The 19,782-nt window shown below is 47.9% G+C and overlaps 1 protein-coding gene across 1 annotated transcript in view; it reads left to right on the top strand.

Moving 5' to 3' along the window:
* DOC2B (double C2 domain beta) overlaps positions 1-19,782 on the top strand; it is a 142,114-nt gene that overhangs the window by 19,625 nt on the left and 102,707 nt on the right. The window contains exon 2 of the mRNA XM_030536656.1: positions 13,049-13,128. Coding sequence (XP_030392516.1) covers positions 13,049-13,128 — 80 coding nt within the window. The remainder of the gene's footprint in view (positions 1-13,048; positions 13,129-19,782) is intronic.

Here is a 19,782-nt window from a genome sequence, read left to right on the forward strand (position 1 = left end):
ATTCTACCCTGTAATAATTGTGTGACCTATTGAATTAATCCTAATGTCCAAGGACTGGCAATAAAAGAGACTATGTTTCCCTTTTAAATCCTGTGTTAAATGGCAAACTTGGCTAGCACCTTCCCATCAATCTTTCCCATAGTTCATAGATGGAAAAAGGGTCAAAACCTGCTAATGAGTTCAGGTCTCCTAATGGTTATTTTATCATAGGAGAAGCATTATAATGTAATAATGTATCCTGGCTATTGTCTTGAGCTTTCTAAGTGGCAGTTTTATAATTCCTTACGGAGGCCTGTTTTGTTTTATTTTAATTTTTTTATTTGAGGTCTGTATGTTTAAAGGTCAGTGCCTGGAATAGCCCAGAATTTTAAAAAATGTGTCTAGTAAGCAGTGTTTGTGATCTAATTGCTGTCCTTTCATCTTTGAGAAACTTGCTACTCAAATTAAAAGCACCATCCTAGTTTTCATCTCAAATGTGAAGTTTGGTAAGAATCGGGGAAAAAATAACAAAGCAAGCAAGAATTCTGCTTAGCTTCACTGACAGCCTCAGTCAAAGTCTACATAGCCATTGGAAGTTTTTCCATTTGAGTTGATAGGCTTTGGACTCTAATTCTGTCCTCTGGAAATAGAGGAATCCTGCTGCAGGTCTGATATATGAAGGCCCATCACTTAAAGGTGACTTGAAAAAAAGGGGTGGAAATACTGAGGTTGAGTGCATGTTGTGCATTGCCTGCTGCTTGTTTGTGGTGTAGGTATTTCGGCTGTGAAGGTTTGCACCATCTGCTCCCATTGCTGGGTTGGGAATATTTATAAATGACTTTCTCAAATGTATTTGCCGTCTCTTGGCTTTGAATAGTTTGAGTGCAGAGGCATCTCAATTGTATTCTCTCCCATGAGATCTAAATTTGATGGCATCTTCTGAGTCCTTATCAGAAATGCCAGCTATGATTTTGTCCCAAATGTGCTCACTTTTACTGGCCTCAAATTCCCAGTCTTCCTCTAACTCCTAATAGACTTCTAACAAATGCTTTGGCTGATTCTCCGGGCTCTATACTGCACTGGTGAAAACAAGTCCTTTCCTGGATGACAGTATGTTTCAGCTGACAAAGCAACCACCAGACTTCTTAAGGACCGTCTCCCAGTCCCTCAGCTGTGTTTGCTCCTCAGGCACATCAGTGCTGAAAACGTACTCAGCTTCTCTACACTATGCATAAATGAGAGAGCTCACGGGGGAGCCAGCTTTCTCTCTTCTGAGCTTGGTGGTCACCTGAAAGCATGTGTCATGCTGCTTCCATTCCGGCCATTCTGTGAGTCTGGTAAAGTTTAGACACTCCAGCTCAACAAATTTAGGCATCTTGTTTGTAGTCAAGAACAGTCAGTCTTTCACAGGTTTACTTCGGGCACCATGTCATGATACATGGAATCGACATGTTTTCTGAAACAGCAGGTATTTATTAAAGAAAACAGCTACAGACACAAACAAACAGATGCCCACATAGCTTGAGTTCCAGCTTTTTCTCCTTTGTTTACCAGGGACCACACCCTGCTTGGAACTCTGTGCAGCACACCGAGACTTCTAGAGGCTAAATAATAAACTGCAAGTAAACATATAATTACAAGAACTGTCATCCTGTCCATTATAAAGTCCTTTTCTCAGGGCTTGTCTACACTACCTGCCAGATCGGTGGGCAGTGATTGATCTAGCAGAGCGTTGATTTATCGCATCTAGTATAGGCACTCTCCCGTCAACTCCGGTACTCCACCAGAACGAGAAACGCAAGTGGAGTCGACAGGAGAGCGTCAGCTGTTGACTTACCACAGTGAAGACACGTAGCTGGAATTGCATATCTTAGATCGACCCCGTGCGGTAGTGTAGACAAGCCCTCAGAGAGATACCATTATAATTTTCTCCCAAGTGGGCTGCTGAGGGTGAAGGCATTAAGGGGTCTTTCACAGAGTCCTTCTCGTGCACCTTTTAGAGCTGGACTCTCATATCCTTTCATGGGAATGGTCTGCATCTGTAGGGGAGGGTCTGGATCTTTAGCGTCAAGTTATGACCTAGGGAGGGGAGTTTGACTGTTACCTCTCTGCACTCCCAAAATGTGGGGGCTGTGCTCCAGTCTGAGCCCCTCTGTAAATGAAGACTGCTGTGTTATTCCAGCCTTTGTGCAGTATGCGATGTTACCGTCATAGAAACCCCAGTAAAAAGGGGAAAATAGCCATCCAAAGACTAAACACATGCTTCATGGAGGAGCCTTTAAATTAATTATACCACAATGTTTTGGGTCAGGCATATAAAATTCAGTAATTTCCTGTGGGTATACTAGCTCTTTGTGTCTTAACATGTGAGACAAGATGCATTTGCACTCATCTGTTAAGAGCCCGAAACAAATACAATTGGATATCACCAGACAGAGCTATAGCCACAGCCAGTGAAACAGGATAACTATCTTTAATTAACCTTCCAGGAACTTCTCTGTGGTGGGTCCTTTCTTCTCCCCTCCCTGCCCCCCAACAAAGAGAATGCTGTATACATGAGAGTTCTGGTAAGTGGGGCTGGCTGTGTGGACTGCTGCAGACCTTTGACTTTGAGTAGCTGGGTAAAGGAGGCTTTGCAGTGAGTGGGAAGGGCTGTGGGAACCCCAGAGGAACCAACTGATTCAGCACCTGATATCAGGGAAGCCCAGCTAGAGAAATTGGGTGTGGATGGGCAAGGAACACACAGACAGACAGCTGGTGCTAATAAGGTGACTGGTATCTAGTGAATGCTTAAATACATTAGGTGGAACAGGTGAGCTGGATCTGTTGGGATGAATGATTCTCACAGAAGGCAGAGAACTAGTGTAGCTCAGTGGGTTGGCAGAGAGGAGACCTAGGTTCTATTCCCAGCTCCACCACTCACCTGCTGCATCCTGGGGCATGTCACTTCAGCTCTCTATGCTGCTGTTTCCTCTCCCACTCTTAGCCTGGCTTGTCCGTGTAGACTGTAAGCGCTTCCTGGGTGTCTGGGCAGCCGAATGGGATGCAGCTCTCAGCTGAGGCCTCTAACAGCTGTTCAATCTGAATGATAACATTTCTAGAGCAAGAGCTGTTTTTAGCCTGTCACCTGTGCTCTGACATGGTCATTGTTAACAATGAGGAAGTCTTAAAGCCACTAAAGACAATGGAAAGACCCCCAGTGACTCCAGCGCTAGATCAGGCCCTAAAAGGTTTGGAGTCTGAGGATGATCTGCAGGCCAGTTTGACCTGTAACAAAGTTGCCAATGTGGACAACTGCCTCCCAGGAACTGTACTGAGACCTCTGACCAGCCTTGAGGTAAAAGGTTCCCTATCCCATTATCAATCAACACATAAGAGTTTGACTTTTAAGGCCAAGCACATTAGTAACATGATAATACTGATCTCTTATCTTCACCCAGCTTTTCATCTGTAGCCCGCAGAGCCCGTTACAAAACAGGCTAGTATTATTAGCCCCATTTTATAGAGGGGGAAACCGAGAGGTGAAGTGACTTGCCCAAGGTCTCCCAGCAGACCAGCGACAGAGCAGAATAGAACCCAAGTCTCTGATTCCCAGTCCAGTGCTCTGTCTGCGAGGTCATGATGCCTCCTCTTAGAACAAACTGAATGGTGCAAAGGGGCTATAGGATGTAGACTGCAACTTGTCTGCTGACAAACTTTATGGAACAGTAGTGCTGAATGGATGCAAACAAAAGTTTCAGTCCCCACTCTGCAGCGAGTGCCGATCTCATTAGTCATGATACAGAGGAAGCCAGATTCTTCCACCAAAGAGAGAGGCTGCAGTTCTCAGCATGCTTCACTTTTTTATTAAAAGAAACGCAGAAACATATGAGCATCTGCTTCAGTGTTTTGCTTCCTTTACATTTTGTCTGCCTTGCCGGAATTAAGATTTCTGTGCTCTGGCAGCACCTGAGGGCGAAGAGTCGTTCTGGAAGAATGATTGGTTCATTTCCTGGCCAAAATCAGGTTTCAAACCAAGCCTGTAATTTGTTTTTTAGATCACAGAATCCATCGGGCTAAAAGTTCCACTCATGAGATTAAACTCTTCTAGCTGAGCTCAGGACAATCAGAATTCAGGGATCTCAGCAAATAAATGATTAAAGGGCCTTCTCAGCAACCATGGAAATAAGCGAACTCCAATTCTGGGAGATTTCTTCAACCCTAAGGTGAACTGCAGACTTGTCAAGTTTTGACTTGGCTTTAGCAACTGGAATAGTTGGCATTGGAAAATGGGAGCTGTGTGTCTCAATCTGATGCTGGGATGCCAGTTTGTCATGGAGGAGTCAATTAATTATAGCCACAGCTTGGAGGGCTGTGCAAGATTTGGATGGAGCCCACCGTTTTCTGGCATCTGAATAATAATGATCTTACGTTTCTATAACTCCTCATCTCCAGGATCCCAACATGCTTTACAAACTATATGCATAGATCACTTACCTGCTCCTGAAATGCAGCCACCTATCGTGGGCAGTGTGGCAATGTATGATATGGGGAAGTTAAACTCTCTAGATAATAACTAGACTCTGTGGGCCAAATTCAGAAATAGTGTGCAAGGTGATGTAATTTAGCCCTCATCCTGCTTTAACCTGCATCTTCTTCACGCTCTCTGGTGTACATTATACTGATTTAGGGCTATTTTGCAGTAACAATTCTAGACAAACTCCCTGCTTGGGTACTCTATTCTGGAATAAAAATGACTTTGGAAGCTCACTAATTATTCTGCAGTTGAGGGTGGCTATAATTAGCTGAATCCTCTATGGTAAACAGACACCCCAGCAACGAACTGAGACACATAGCTGCCATTTTCCAATGCAAACTAGCCCAGACAAGGCTAGTCTTTTAGAAAGACATCTGATCTTGGTTTAAAGACTTCAAGTGATGGAGAATCCACCACTTCCCTAATTTAATCACTCTCCAATGGTTAATTACCCTCATTTAATAATGTGTGCCTTCTTTCTAGCCTGAACTTGTCTAACTTCTGCTTCCAGTCACTGAATCTTTTAATTTTATTGAAAATGCTTTGCATGTTGGTTTCGATTCTTTCCATTATTTGAAACCTATATGTGATGTTGAGGAGGGTGCTGTTACCTGGGGAAACAGCTGTGGAATTCAATTTGTTGATTGGATGTGGTGTTAGATCAGAGGATGGAGTTTGAAAGAGTAGATGTGAGTGTGCAGTGCACAAACAAAACATGCCTGCTGGTGAGTTCATGTCCCTTTGAACTTGTGACCTGGAAGAAACTTTATTGAACTTGAGGGACTGCTGGCAGGCTCTGCTGTACTTTCGAAAATATTGTTAGGGGATGAGTGAAAGTGCTAGAAGTCAGGACTTCATTTAGCTGGAGTAGGGGAGATGGTTCTGAGTGCTCTGAAGAAGGACTATTTTAAAGGGACACCTTAGGATAACCACAGAATCCTAGAAATATAGGGCTGGAAGGGACCATCACCTAGACCAACCTCTGCCCTGAGGCAAGACCAAGTAAACCGAGACCATTCCTGACAATGTATAACCTGTTCTTAAAAGCCTCCAATAATGGGGATTCCATAACCTCCCTTGGAAGCCTGTTCCAGTGCGTCTATCCTTAGAGTCAGAAAGCTTGTTTCCTAATATCTAATTTTAATTTCCCCTGCAGCAGATTAAGCCCATTGCTACATGTTCTATACGTATTGTAAAGGACAAATGTCCAGCTCTGGGTTAGTGACAATCCATCAGATCATCCGAAGAGAAAGGAATTTAAAAATCCAATTTGCTTTTCACCAATCATGCTGTTTGTTTGCTGTTTTTTGCATTCTGCTCATCTGGGACCATGAAACTGGGCCAGTCATTGTCACTTTGGTTTCCTGTCAGCTTTACTTTCATGTTCTTATGCACTTTACTGGTGCTGCAGTGTCTTGGTTGCAGGTACTGCAGGTGAATGTTGATTTGTTTAAAATATATTAAGTTTTTATTTATTTAAGCCCAAAAATATTTTTCAAGTTTAGTTTTAAATTGGGGCCCAGCGGGATGTGAGAATAGTGCCCATTGGTGGATCATTTGGCCAGAGGGGTTAATATACAAATGTGCATTCTGTTTATGCCAGGAATGATGGAAATTACAGCAGGTGTGTGGGGCAGTTATTTCAGCCTACTGTGGAGTTATTTCCAGCATATGTATGTGGGAACAGATCTGATCTGACATACATGGACAGTCAATGAATGGACAGGATGATATTTCAAGGCACGGTCTCTGGTGCAGAGCATCCTTTAACTCTTACCAAGATGGAAAATAGTCAGTTTGGTTCTCTTAACAGAGTGGTTCGGCGGAATTTCAAGTCCATTTTAATAGGTTGCTTGCCTCTCAAGCGGGGAAATGCCAGACTCCTCCTGACTGCAGATTATTTATTGGAGCTCTGCTTGCTTGGAGCCTCATAGTGTTGCAAAGCTTCCTGGCAGCAGGTGCATGTTTAAGACCAAGAGCGGCACATTTCAGCTTGAGGCAATGGACACTGCTGCCCACAGTGCACCTGCCTCTGTCCTATTAAGAACAACCACCACACTGAGTGGCATTCACAGCAGCGCTAATTATTCTGCATCTGGAGCCATTAAAACCTGCAATAGCAAATGACACTGCGGCAGGGCCATGCGCTGTTTGCTTCCTTCTTGGCAAAAGGTATAATACTAAGAGCAGGAATGAATTCCCCTCTCCTGGCTCAGCAGCCATCTCTCTCTCTCTCTCTCTTTCTAATCTCTCATCTGTGTTGTATCCCTCTGACGATTCAGGAGCAGTATTGATGGTAATCTCCACTCTTCATTTACCTAAGGGAACGGTGCCTATAGCCACAGTGTGGGTAACCTCCTCCTCCAGAGGACGTAAATCGGGGGTAATGGGGTTGGGGCAGGGTATTCGGGGCCCCAACATGGTAGACAGAACATCCTTAGAAAGGGAAAAGGTATTCGTTATCGTACAGTGCAGGTTCTGCTTTAAAATAACAGCCAGGGATGTATTGTTACCTGGTGTGTGGCAGGGATGGGGCAGGCTAGTGAGCCAAATCTGTGGCAGTCTTCTCTAGCTTAAGGGGTAGAGACTTGTGTGTTTGGAGCAGAAGAAGCTGGGTTGTAATCCTGTCTTCCCAGGAGAGTGTGTGGCTTATTCAGTAGCTGCATCTGTTGCATGCAGTAGATGGATGTGCTGTGTGAAATTCTTTAGCTTGTGTTCTGCAGTCTAGACAGTCGTAAAGATACTTGTGGCTTTGAAATCGATGAGGCTGTCAGGTTAGCTGGAATTCTATGGAGACACAAGCTCAGATTCTGGCAGTGCTGGCTCAGCCCTTCATCTTTCCACGAGAGATGAAGTGAGTACTCGGCAAACGGTGTGTATGGCCTTCTGAGGGGACCTTGCAGAGTGAGGTCCTTTCAGTCAAGATCCCCTCTTCACCCCAGAGATGATTGCATTTCAATGTTAGTGACTCTGGGGTGGCTTTGTGGGCACCGTAAGCTGTAATGACTGTTGCACCTGAACAGTTCTTAGGCTCAGTGGCAGGCAGTGAACGGTATCAAGGGGGCAGTGGCTGTGCAGTGTGCACGCACAATTACTTTGTTGCGCTAATTGCTCTCAGTTCTTGCTGTTTCGGCAAGCTGAACTACACGCAAGCCCCCACTTCACCTCGCCCCAGTTGCATTAGGAAGGAGTAAAAGATGCTGGCATCCAGGCAGGATGTACATGAAACTTAGCAGCAGTTGTGGGGAAAAAGCCTCCATGTGGAGCCTCGTACTTGGCATACAAGGTACGGAGAGAAGTAGACTTTCCATCTTAGTGTGAGAGTCAGGAGTATGGGGTGACACTGGATAGACTTCTTTAAAAGAATTTGGGACCAAATTCTTTGCTGGTGTAAACTGAAACCAGTGGAGCTACATCACCTCACATCAGCCAGCAGAGAACTGGGCCCATGAAATTTTATATTTGCTGCTGATGATGGCATGACAATCAAGTAAAGAAACAGAGACGGGGATGGGTCAGCATCCATGTTGGTAGCTGTAGGGTATAAAGCCTACAGCCTGCCTGAAAAAGGGCACGAGAATGCAAATATTTCCAAAGAGAATGAACAAGAGGCAGACAAAACTGCTGGCCCTACATAAACAACCATCTGGGTGACCCTATGTAAACAGTCCACGGTGCTCTCTCAAGGATTACCGGCTCAGTTCCCCTGAAAAGCAGGCTGTGAGCAACCAGCTTGGGGGATCAAACCTGCATCTCCCATGTGGCACTACGCAGCAGTGTGGCTAAGCCAGCCCATCTGGCTCTGACTTGTTTTAAAGGAGCAGCGGTGTAAATAATACCAAAGCAAACACCCTCTGCAGTTTCCACAGGTGCTGAAATCTAGATGGCATTCTCCTGCTCATCCGGCGGGAGCTCTGAATGGAACGCTGATTTCCTTTGTGCCCTCAGACCCGCCTGGGCTCCAAACCAAGGCACCACACAGAGTCAGAGTTTTTAAAAACAACAACAACACAGGACGTTATTCAGTTCCCATTAAAGCCTATTGATCATTTTCCCCATCTCATCATTAGTAATGCTCCTGTTCAAACGCTTTCCTCTGATTGTTTTGCTAAATGTAACTGGTTTTAGCATGGTCAGTCCCCCCTTAGTTTTAATCTTTTCCCTGCGTTCAGCTAGGGCCCAATCCAAAGCCGCTTGAAGTCAATTAAGGTCTTTTCACTGATATCCCAGAGAGAGTGCAACCCCTGCAGCAGAACATGCTTGGTGCTGCTGTCTGGAAAACCTGCTCCTTAGCTGGTAAGGGACTTGCAAGCCCTTTAACATGAGTCCTCAAAACTCCTGGGTGATCCCAGACTAAGCTGATGGGGTAGACAGTTAGGAAAAATATCTTGTAAACGAATTGAGTCTGATCTGAGAGGCACTGATTGTGGGACCTCGTGGTGCTATTTATTTGGTGGTACTGTGCTTTGAACATCTGTTTCCTCTTGGGGAGACGAGTGGATGGGAGGTGCTGTTAGGCTGAGTCGTAGAGGGTGGCAACATGGTCTGGCGTTTACAGCATGAGCCTGGAAGTCAGAACTGAGAGACTTGAGTTGTAATCCCATCTCTGACAGAGGCTCACTGTGCAACCTGGGATAAGTCATTTAACTTCTCAGTGCCAGGTCAGAACCCCCTCCTGCACCCAAACTCCCTCCCAGCCCCTGCACCCCCTCCTGCACTCTAACCCTCTGCCCCAAGTCAGAACCCCCTCCTGCACCCCAACTCCCTCCCAGCTCCTGCACCCCAACCCTCTGCCCCAGCTCAGAACCCCCTCCTGCACCCAAACTCCCTCCCAGCCCCTGCACCCCCTCCATTTATATAGTAGAAATGTGTGGCTTGTGCCGACTTACCCCAGTTCGTGGATTGGTCCCCCTGTGAAAATTATTGCCCACCCCTGGGTTTGGTGATCCCTATAAAGGGCTTAGAGAACTCAGTTGAAGGGGGAGCTGCTGGAGGGAAGTTTGCTTCTTTGGCTGGCGCTGGAGCAGATGGGGTTCACAGGGCAAGGTCCCTGTAGCTTGTGGGGGTCCGGGGATAGTTGTGTTGGGTGTTTTGAATTTATAAATCGTGGTCTGAGGGGAGGGCCTGAAAGAGACTTGGTTTGGGGGAGACAGGCCAGGAGGAGCCTCACAGGGACCAGAAGGGTCCAGAGATTCATGTGCATCTCATGCTGTGCCTAGGGCTGGAGAGCACGTGCATGGGAGGTTTGTATGGCAGGAGCACTCTGAAAACTCACCGTGGGATAGTCATTTATCCAAATCCTCCCAGCCTGGAGATGTGGATAAAAGACGTCCAGATCCCAGGAATTCCAGTCTGGGTTTTGTGGAACAAAACTTTCACTGAACAGATTTGGGGAGAAAATTACCCCCCACTCATTGTACCATAATTAACCATTTACTTCCCAAAAAGCTGTGGGACACCTTTCCCCATGACAAACCTCAGAAACAAGACTCGGGTGATGGGAACACAAGGGGTTCTTAGATAACTAGACTGATAGAGGAGATTAGATTGGACTGGGTGAAATAGAGCACAGAGCGTTTGGGAAACCTTGGAGAGCTTTGGCTGTGCTGAGCTCTCAGACTCTTGGATGCTTATCGAAGCCTCTTGGCTCTGCAGAATTAAACTGGGAACCGTGGTGTTTGGGTTGGAACCTGGGAGCATGGCGGCACAGAAATGCCCAGCAACGTTATCCCTGTGTGCAGGACAGCTTTCCCAGATGTCTGGCTTCATTCAGATGTGAGCCCTCCTCTGCACACTAGGACTACTCTGGGGCTGGTGTGCGTGAGCGGCCTTAACTCCAGAGGATTGGCTACAGGTTGCCCAGCCTCTAGGAATCCTCGGGTGATGGGAAGCCTCCATATCTACTCTTAGGGCCCTCCCTCCCTTCCACTGGCACAGGGTGGCTGGGAAAAGGGGGTGAGGCCAGGGCATCCTTATCCTCTGGCTGTCAGAACAGCTTCTTAGGGCTGTAAGCAACGTGGTTACCCACTGACTGCTCTAATTTGCACTGGAAACTGGCCCAGCTCTCAGGGAAGGGGATGTGCAAAGGGGGGTTTAGCTTATATGCACACGCAGGTACAGGCATACATAGACTTGTGCTGAGAGCTGCTTGGCTGTACTAAAGAGCCTTACTGAAATCCCTGGAGCGGCAGCTGCTCATGCCTGTTCTGGATTTTACCTATCACCTGTAGTTATTGTGACCCTTGGGAGCCAGTAATCGGTGATCCAAGAGCCACACCCTGCAAACCTCAACACATGGAAGCTGTCTAGAGACAGGTCTGGAACAGAACCTCTCTCTAAAGACGGGGAGATCTCGGACCTGCTCTGCCCCACTAGTACCTTATAGAAGGAGAAGGCTTTGGATTGCGTGACTGAGAAGCCAGGAGATTGTCCGTTTATCAGCACTGCTGGACATTTGCTGCCCTTGCTGGTTCCTAATGCCACTTGTGGTTGATAAAATAGGGATCAGTGGTCAAGGAAACAGCACCCTTAATGCAGCTAAGGCCCCGTGTGCAGGCCTGATCCCTAAGGGTATGTCTACACTGTGTCTGGGAGCAAGCCTCCTGGCTCGGCTCTACAGACTTGTGATGGCAGGGCTTGCGTTACATGCTAAAAATGGCTGTGCAGAAGTTGTGGCTTGGGCTGGAGCCTGGGCTGGAGCCAAGCCTGGGGAGACAAGCTGCAATGTCTGCATAGCTATTTTTAGCATGCTAGTGGGAGCCCTGCTAGCACAAGTCTATGGCCCTGGCTGGGCGGCTTATTCCCAGACGCAGTGTAGACAGACCTTAGTGATTTTCTTTTCATGGGCCCCAGCGATGGCAAACCCAGCTGGAAAAAGAGCAGTGTTAAGAGATGGCTGGCGAGAACGTGTTCGTTGGAGTAGATGAGGCCAGCAAGGTTGCAAGGGGAGGGGAAAGTGAGAGCAGGATCGGGCACCCCCAAAGGCAGTCGCTGTCATGGGTGTTAGTCTGCATCCATCTGCTACACCGACTGTTGAAGCCGCTGTGCAGCCAAGGTTATTCTGGGTTTCACTCATTATTCTGAGCGACTGCAAATGACAGCTCTGTGGTTTTATCAGCTGGTCTCCCATTTTCCCAGCGGCAAGGAATGCTTGGGGCCAAACAAGGCAAGCAAAGTCCCATAGCTGTTGGTCAGTTGCAAACTGTCAGCCCTTGTGGTGCAATGGTAAAACGCATCTTTCTTTCCCTGAGGGTGGAAGGGTGTTCTTGCTAGCCCACTGAGTCGGGAATGATGGTTTGTTGTTGTGTTGCGTGTGCACTAGCAGCCGTGCATTGTAATAGCCAGGCACCTTGACCTACATTGAAAGTGCATCCGGTGTCCCGTCAAGGGCTGGCACCAGTTCCCATGGCACTCGCTTGGCACTCGCGGTAACAGCAACAGTGTCATGGTCTGGGGGTTGCGTGGCAATCAGTGGCCAGGGGGACTTTGTCTGCAGTTCTTGCTTCAGCTGCTTGTCGAGCAAGGGGCTGTGGACTGCAGGCAGCAGCTACCCTGTTTGCTCTGAGCAGGGCACGGCGGAGCTGCCCCCCTGCCACTGAGCTCAGCAGCAGCTGCCCTCTCTCCCCATTACACTGCAGTAAGGTGGGGGGATCCCAGCAGGGTGCCTCTCCTCTTTGCCTCCTGCACAGAAGCCTCTCCTTGGGGGGGGGTGTGGCTGGGGGGAACGTGGGATTGGGGGAGGCAATGGAGCTGGCTCCTTGTTGGAGCCTGGGAGGAAGGTGAGGTGAGGGTGGCAGCTGAAGCCTGCCAAGGAGTGAGATTGCAGGGTGGCTGGAGCCTGCCAAGGTAGGAGTCAGGGAGGTGGAGGCTGTTGTGGGGGGAGTGAGGAGTAGGATTGGGGTGGCAGGTGCTGAAGGCTGCCAGGAGTGAGGGGAATAAAATGGGTGGAAAATTAGCAGTTGCATTATGTTAGCCAAATTCAGCCATGGCACAGGCGGGTGGAGCTCCCATTATGACGGAGGGGTCCTGTGCCCACTTGGCGTGGGTTGAACTTGTGCCACAATACACAGTGTTACAGGAGAGAAGGGTCGGGACGTATTCCCAGTCCAGCAGGGGTGACCAGCATCCTGTAAGGGATCCTGCTTCATGAGAGTGGGAACTCCGTTTCCTAGACCCAGCTGAGGATGTCCATGGCCCTGGGCAAGGGTGGCTGAAAGCATCCGTGTCTCTAGTGTTGCATGTCCTAATGTCCAGTCTGGTCCCATTGAAACCAATGGGGGTTTTGTAAATTGCTCCTTGAAGTTGTACGTGTCTGGTCCGATTGTCAAAAGTGCTGAGCACCCATGGTGATTCAGTGGCAGCTAGGATTGGTCAGCACCTCTGACAATCAGGCCCTGAGTTTGCAGACTGTTTCACACCAGCCTTGTAACAGAATCTTTTGCATCTCCCTGGGTCCCTTTCTCCAGCAGCCCTCTACTTTATTCCCATTTAGTGAGAGTAAAAACAGCGTTTGCTGGGCAGCTCAAGTTAACAAGGCTCTTTTGTCTTTTTCAGCTACACTGGGAACACTGGATTTCAGTTTGCTGTACGACCAAGAAAACAATGCTCTCCACTGCACAATCAATAAAGCCAAGGTATGTCTCAATCCTAGTCTACAAGCAGCTAGAATTAAATATGCATGGGTCTAATGACCTTTACTCTGCCTCCTATCTGTTACGGAGACAGTGACTCGCGGATCTGTAATGAGCAATAGGCTGTGATGCTCTGTGAATTTCCATTGCACGGGCTGCAGCTAAATCCCTGGAGTTTTGGGTTCTGTCTTCTGAAATATTTGCTAAAATTAAAATGAAATGTGGGAGTGGTGCAGGGGCTGAACATGCTGTGGCATTCATGGGAGAGTGGGTGGTTAGATGGCTGGTCTCCCTCCAATCTCCAGGGCAGCACTGAGGGGTTTCACATCCGAGTTGAAGGGAGATAGGAGCGGGGAGGATGAGCAGCTATCCCTTGCCTTGATCTATCACCGTCTCTGTATCTTGCTTTCCTTTACTCCCCTCTCTCTTTTCTTCTAGCCTCATCTCAACTCGTTCCTTTTCCTGATCCCTCCTCCTCTTTCTGTTTGTGTTTTTGATGCTCCTGTATATCTTTTCTTTCCTGTTCCTTCTTTCCTTCCCCCCCCTGCTCTATGAAAGATATCTGTGGGTTTGACACTCATCCCATAGCATTTGCTGATGTTAATCACCCCACTGGCCCTCTGCTGATTCAGCCCTTCAGGAGGTAGGACTCATTGACAAGTGGTGAAGTGCCCAGTGGTGGTGACTTGGCAGAGCAGAAGATCAGTGGACTCCTGAACTAGGGTGACCAGATGTCCTGATTTTATAGGGACAGTCCTGATATTTGGGGCTTTTTCTTATATAGGCTCCTATTACCCCCCATCCCCTGTCCTGATTTTTCACACTTGCTATCTGGTCAGTCTATCCTGAAAGCTGATGTGCAGGTTGCTCCTGGGACATGTGATGCCCAGTGCATGGGTAGATGCTCATTAACCCTTCCTGTACTGTACAGCACCGCAGTTGAGTTGAGTGGCACTCAGCTTCCACGATCCCACCATGGCAGACACAAGCTATGCAACTGACAAGCCCAGGGAATGTGCAATCCAGAAGTAGGGGGGAGTAGGTGGAGATCACGTGGTAGAGGGGATCCAGTGTATCTTACTGGAACAACAAATGTGATTGCTTGAACTTTTGATTTGTCTCTTTTCAGAGGTAGGAAGCGCTGTTGTCATAGTCACGGGGCCCATTCTTAGTCTGAATTTGCCTTTGCAATCCTAACTAACCCCTGTCCTCTTTCAAAAGATCCCTCATATGATGGGGTGTCTTGAGCTAAAAGCTCTTAGCCCAAATCTTGAGCCAGTTCATGGCCAACTGGAGTAGCTAGGCCATCAGGTATTGACAAGAACATTGCCCTGATTAGCATCATGCAACCAGGGCCAGATTCTCAGCTGGTGTAAATTGACATCCATGGAGAGAGACCCATTTAGATCAGCTGGCTCCTAGGCTCCTGGCTTTTCCTGTGGTGTGTCAAGAAATGGCAGTGTACAAATAGGAGCAAGAGCAGGGATGGTGTGGTGATTAGGCCACTAGATGGGTTCAGTTCCATTGCAGTGAAACCCCCATGGTTCTTATGCCTCAGTAATCAGGGTGGGTGTCTTTGCAGGTTCAGAATTCCCACCCAAGGGTCCTAATGGTGGCTCTGCTATTCCAGTCATCACTTCCATCAGCCCATACGGCCCTTCCCCAGCTCCCGCATTCCTCCCCCTGGCTTTGTTGTTCTCACTGTGGCGTTTTCAGAGAGAGATTGATGGCCACTCGCTTTTAATGTTTTTTAAACTAGCGCATCAAGGAGATGGTTAGAACTATTTATACCAAAAAAGAAAAAAAGAAACCAACCCAACATTATGATTATTTACTTGATGCTGTGACCGGCTGTCAGTTTATAAATGGCTCTGTTAAATGCTGCTAATCATTGCCACAAAGCACTCTGCATCAGCTTCTTTGCTGTCGGGGTAATTGAAGCGATTAGGTTTTTATGCTCATTTTGGAGCAGAAACTGCCTGCTTAGGGCCTGATTCTGTTCCTGCAGAAGTCGATGAGGAAGGCCATCAGCTCCCTGGGGCAGTAGGTTTTGTGAGAGGACTATGATAGCTGAGCCTAGAGCGGTGCAATAAATAATCCAGTAGAGATGATGGTGACAAGCTGGCTAGGGGTATGCCACCGAAGATGGTGGCTGGGCTAAGTGCAAGTGTTGCCTTCTCTCTACCATTCCATTTAACTCCTGGGGGTTAGTGTCTGCAGGCAAACTAGGGTTCAGTTATAATCACAGTAGGGATGAATCTGGCCTCTTACTGGTTGCCATTGGTCAGCACATTGTCAGCATATTAGTTAAACTGCCCATGCCAGAGCAGGGGGCCATTTCAAACAGCTGGCCGCGGAGAAAGAACATCTGGAGAGAGGACAGGTTTTTCCGGTATTGCAGCTGATTGCTGCTCTGTAGAGTGGAGGAGAACGTTGCCTATGATTTCCTGCCTGCCTCCTTTGATCGAAGGTGGTGAGATTTCCACAGATGGAGGGAGTTGATCCCTGCTGTGAGGAGCACAAGGTCTGAAAGGGGACAGTGCCAGAGTGCTAACCTCCTAGTACAAGCAGCTCCTGGGCATCAATTGCAAGTTGAATCTGCCTCGCGGTTGCCAAAAGGAGTGAGTTAGTCTCCCAGGAGTGAGTGGCAAAGTGCGACTGAAAATAATGGGAATTGTTTAATAATATTCTCCCCACCCAAGCCTGACAAGGTTTTTCTTTATTTATTTGTACTGTATGGTCATGGGCCAGAACCCCATTGTTCTTGGAGCTGTACAGACAGAACAAAAAGACGTTCTCTGCCCCGAAGAGCTTACAGTCTTAAGCAGGATGTCCTCTGGCTGACAAGGATCTAGGATAACAGGACCTGATTTAAGGTGTGAATCTGGCAGGATTGTCCCTTGTAATCTGGGCTATCCAGAGAACAGCCACCCTGCTATATGCCTATGGTATGTGTCCTGTCCTTTGCTAGTCATCTAGCCTTGCTCTCAAAGAGCTGCAGTGAAATCAAGTAGCTCCCAGGATTCCTAGCAAGTCACCTCCCAAATTTTGCCTGACCCTTTGTATGTGGCGCAGTGCTACATTTGTTCTGTCAGCTATAAGTCAAAATGACAAGAAAATACAGCTTCCTGAAGCCCTGAGGAGATAGACTATCCACCTGCAGGATAAAATTAAGACCTTTTCCTTCCCAGTGTTTTTCTTAGGGTCAGAATCTATGTACGTGTCAGATGATACGTTTTGCTTCAGCACTGTGCATAGTGGAGCAGTTCTATGTCTGCCTGGACAAAGATGACAATCCGCCCTGTGCACAGAATGTGCACAGATACTGTATCCACTATGCCATCTCCATCTCTAAAATCAGTTTTCCCCTCAACATGATAGGCATCAGAATTACTGCCTTCCTCCTTAAAGAAACCTCCTCTTACTCTGTCCTGCTGTCTAATCAATATCCCCTTTTTGATCCTCCAACACTTTAAAAAATATATATATTAATGTGTAACATACAAGATGTTATTTATCCCCTCTCCTCCCGAAGCATAAATACTTGAGGCAGAAGAAAAAGTGAATGCAGTTGAATCAATCTGTGTGCTGTCTGAGTCAGGTGGCTGAATGGAAAGCATGGAGCTGCATTCTTATAGCTAGAGAGACAGAGTTCAAGGTGGTATTATAAATCAATAAGAGAAATGAATGGTGGGATTTCTTTTCCTGTCCTCCTAGCCATAGTGAGTGAATTTAATATGCTGACACTCAAGCAGTCCTCATTGTCAGGCTGCTTCTTTGGTTTATTTAGAGAGCAGTGCTGTGGAGGATATTTATAATTGGGTTCGTAGTGGGAGGAAGACAAGGAGGAAGGAGACCTCAAGGCAGAGAGTGATATATACTGATGGCGAGACTCAAGGAGAAGGTGACACAACTTTGCAGGTATGGGAGGGGGAACCCATTCCTGCTGCAAAACGAAGCCATCTGCTAATGCCAGAACTTATTACTGGCTGCTCAGTCTCTTTCAGCTTGTTCTAACAGCAGCCATTGCACTCTTTTACCGTTTCCTTTAATGGCTATGGGCTTTTTTCTCCTTGCTGCTGCTGCTGCTGCTGCTGCCCAGGCTTTATTCACCTGATCAGCAGCAAGATGAGGCAGACCCAGCACACAGTTGGTCTTTGAAGAGATAAAGACAAACACGCATGAAGCCCAAAGTTAGCAGCTGTGAAGACTAATTTGTTTATAGAGCTCATCCCATATCCCCTGCTCATGTCAATTTGCACAGCTCCATCGGAATCAGTGGGCTCAGATCCCCAACTTGTGTAAGTCGGCACTGCTCCATTGGAGCCAATGAGCCAGATTCGCAGCTGGTGTAAATTGATGTCGCTTCCATGGGGTGTTTCAGTGCAACCATAATACAGATAAAGAATAATAAACCCTCAGTGTGTCTGTGAAACAAGCCCAAACTCCAAGTCATTTGAGATTCCCCCATTGTTAGGATGTGCCACTGCCTCCTGCCTGGCGAGGTAGCTGGAAAGGGCCCACCTACAAACAGCAAAAGGCAGGCCTTGTCTACATGGGGAAACTGACTGGAATAGCCACTGCAGAGTAGTGTGCTGTGTGAACACCGTTCTTCCGGAATAGCTGTAGCTATTTAGATTAACCCCCTGCCTTGTTCCAGGATCAGTTCTCCATGTGGACAAATCCACAGCGAAAACGAAAGGTTTCATTGGCAGCCGATGTTTGTGAGTGCGACAGGGACGGGGAGAAGAGTTGTGTCTGTGACCACCCAAGAGTTGCACAGCATAGGCCGTTCCCTGTCTGCTGTCAAGCTGCCATGACCTGAGAAGGGCTCTTTGATAACTAAACAGGGCCCATTAAGGCCGGCAAGTGCTTTTGATCTTACCACCAGTCTCGCCACAGGACTCAACTCCCTGAACCAAAGAAGCCCATCCTGAATGACAAAGGGGTTTTTTTTTTTCCTAGCCTGGCTTGGGACTGATACAGAGAGGTTTGCTTCTCCCAACTGGTGGAAGTTAGCTGGGCAAAAAAGGATTCAGAGCCATTTTAATTTATGCTGAAGGCAGTATAAAAATATGGCCCCCCCTTGAATTTTTTCCATCTCCCTGGCTCCTGGCAGCTCTTGGATACCAGCAAGGACCCTTGTTTACACGTGAAGGGAGATGCAAACAAAGCTGCCCTCCCATTTTCCCTGCATTGAGCACTCTTCAGTTTGTGAGCTCATTTGTACAATAATAAAGGAGAATGAAACATGTGTGAACCTATTAAAATATGCTTCAGGGAAGGGGAAGTGTGCAGTTGGGCAAGACATAATGCACCCAAATCAATTTCCGGTGACTGGAACTTTCCTATCAAATGCAACAAAGTCCATGCAGTCTGGGGCTTCAGGGAAGCCAAGTTTTGATAGCTCCAGGCCAGGAGAGTTGCTGAAGCTGCTCCTAGCATCCTGCCTGAGGGTGGGGTGGGCCTGGGCCACTGCTGGGATCTCACCTGAGGGGCATGGGCCTGGTGACCTGCTTGAGAGGGGGTGGGCCTGGGCCACTGCTGGGGTTCCACGTGAGGTGAGTGGGCCTGGGGTCTCACCTGAGGGAGCTCCCTCCTAGAGATGAAACCTTGAAGCTGCCATCTTGCCCCTCTGATCATGTGTGTTTGGGCTAGTGAGGGGCAAGAGGTTCACTCTAAATAAGCATCCCAATATCTGAATGCTGATTGATGACTGATTCAAACTGCACAGAGCACCGTGGCCTGGGCTGAAATTTTCTTGAGAACCAGCTGTCCAGGGACTTTGAGAAGCCCCAGGTCTCTGGGTGGGTTGGTCGGTGAACTCCTGGGAGCAGCCTTTCCCATTGAACCTGATGCTTCTGTTGCCAGCCCATTACTCCTGTGGCTGGGTCAGAATTAGCTTTGACTCATTTCCAGATAACCAGCCATATCCTCCTCCCTTAGAGTGGATTCATGCTTCCCCCTTCCACGCCCTCCTTTGCTCTCTGCATGCGTGACACTGGGTCCTTAGGAAGTGAGACTGCAGCAGTACTCAGAACACCAGGATTAACAGGAGGGTTGGGCAGGCGCCATCCTTTGGCCCCTGTGCGGGGAAGGCATCTTGCTGCGGGTTGTCTGAAAGGATCTAGGTGTTGTGGGTGACGTGTAATCTTTGTGGGAAAGGGGTCGTCTCTTTGTTCTGTCCCCTTTTAATACAGGAGGCCTAGTGCCATCCTGTGAAATTTAGGCTGCGGGCGGGAAGGGGCGTTGGCGGGGAAGGCCCAGTAACTATACAGGCAGTAAAAAGAACAGGAGTACTTGTGGCACCTTGGAGACTAACAAATTTATTTGAGCATGAGCTTTCGTGGGCTACAGGCAGTGAAAGAGGCCAGATCCCCAGCCGTGGGCTCCCACTCCCAGTGCCTCCAATCATGGACCCATGGAGGAACGATGGTCTTTCCCAATGGCTACAGCTGGGGAGTTGTCCCAGCCGCCTGCTCAGTGAATTGCAAAACCCTGCTGGGCATCCTGGGGTGACTCCCAGACATAAGCACTGCTCCACCAGAGTAAGGGTTGCAGAATCACCTTGCATGTTATTTCTCCTCCCTCCCTTGCCACGCTGTGGACAGCTCCTGTTCTGATTAACGTGAGGGATGCCAGTGCATCCTTATTTGT

The sequence above is a fragment of the Gopherus evgoodei genome, chromosome 17 (assembly GCF_007399415.2).
Source record: "Gopherus evgoodei ecotype Sinaloan lineage chromosome 17, rGopEvg1_v1.p, whole genome shotgun sequence".
NCBI lineage: Eukaryota > Metazoa > Chordata > Testudines > Testudinidae > Gopherus > Gopherus evgoodei.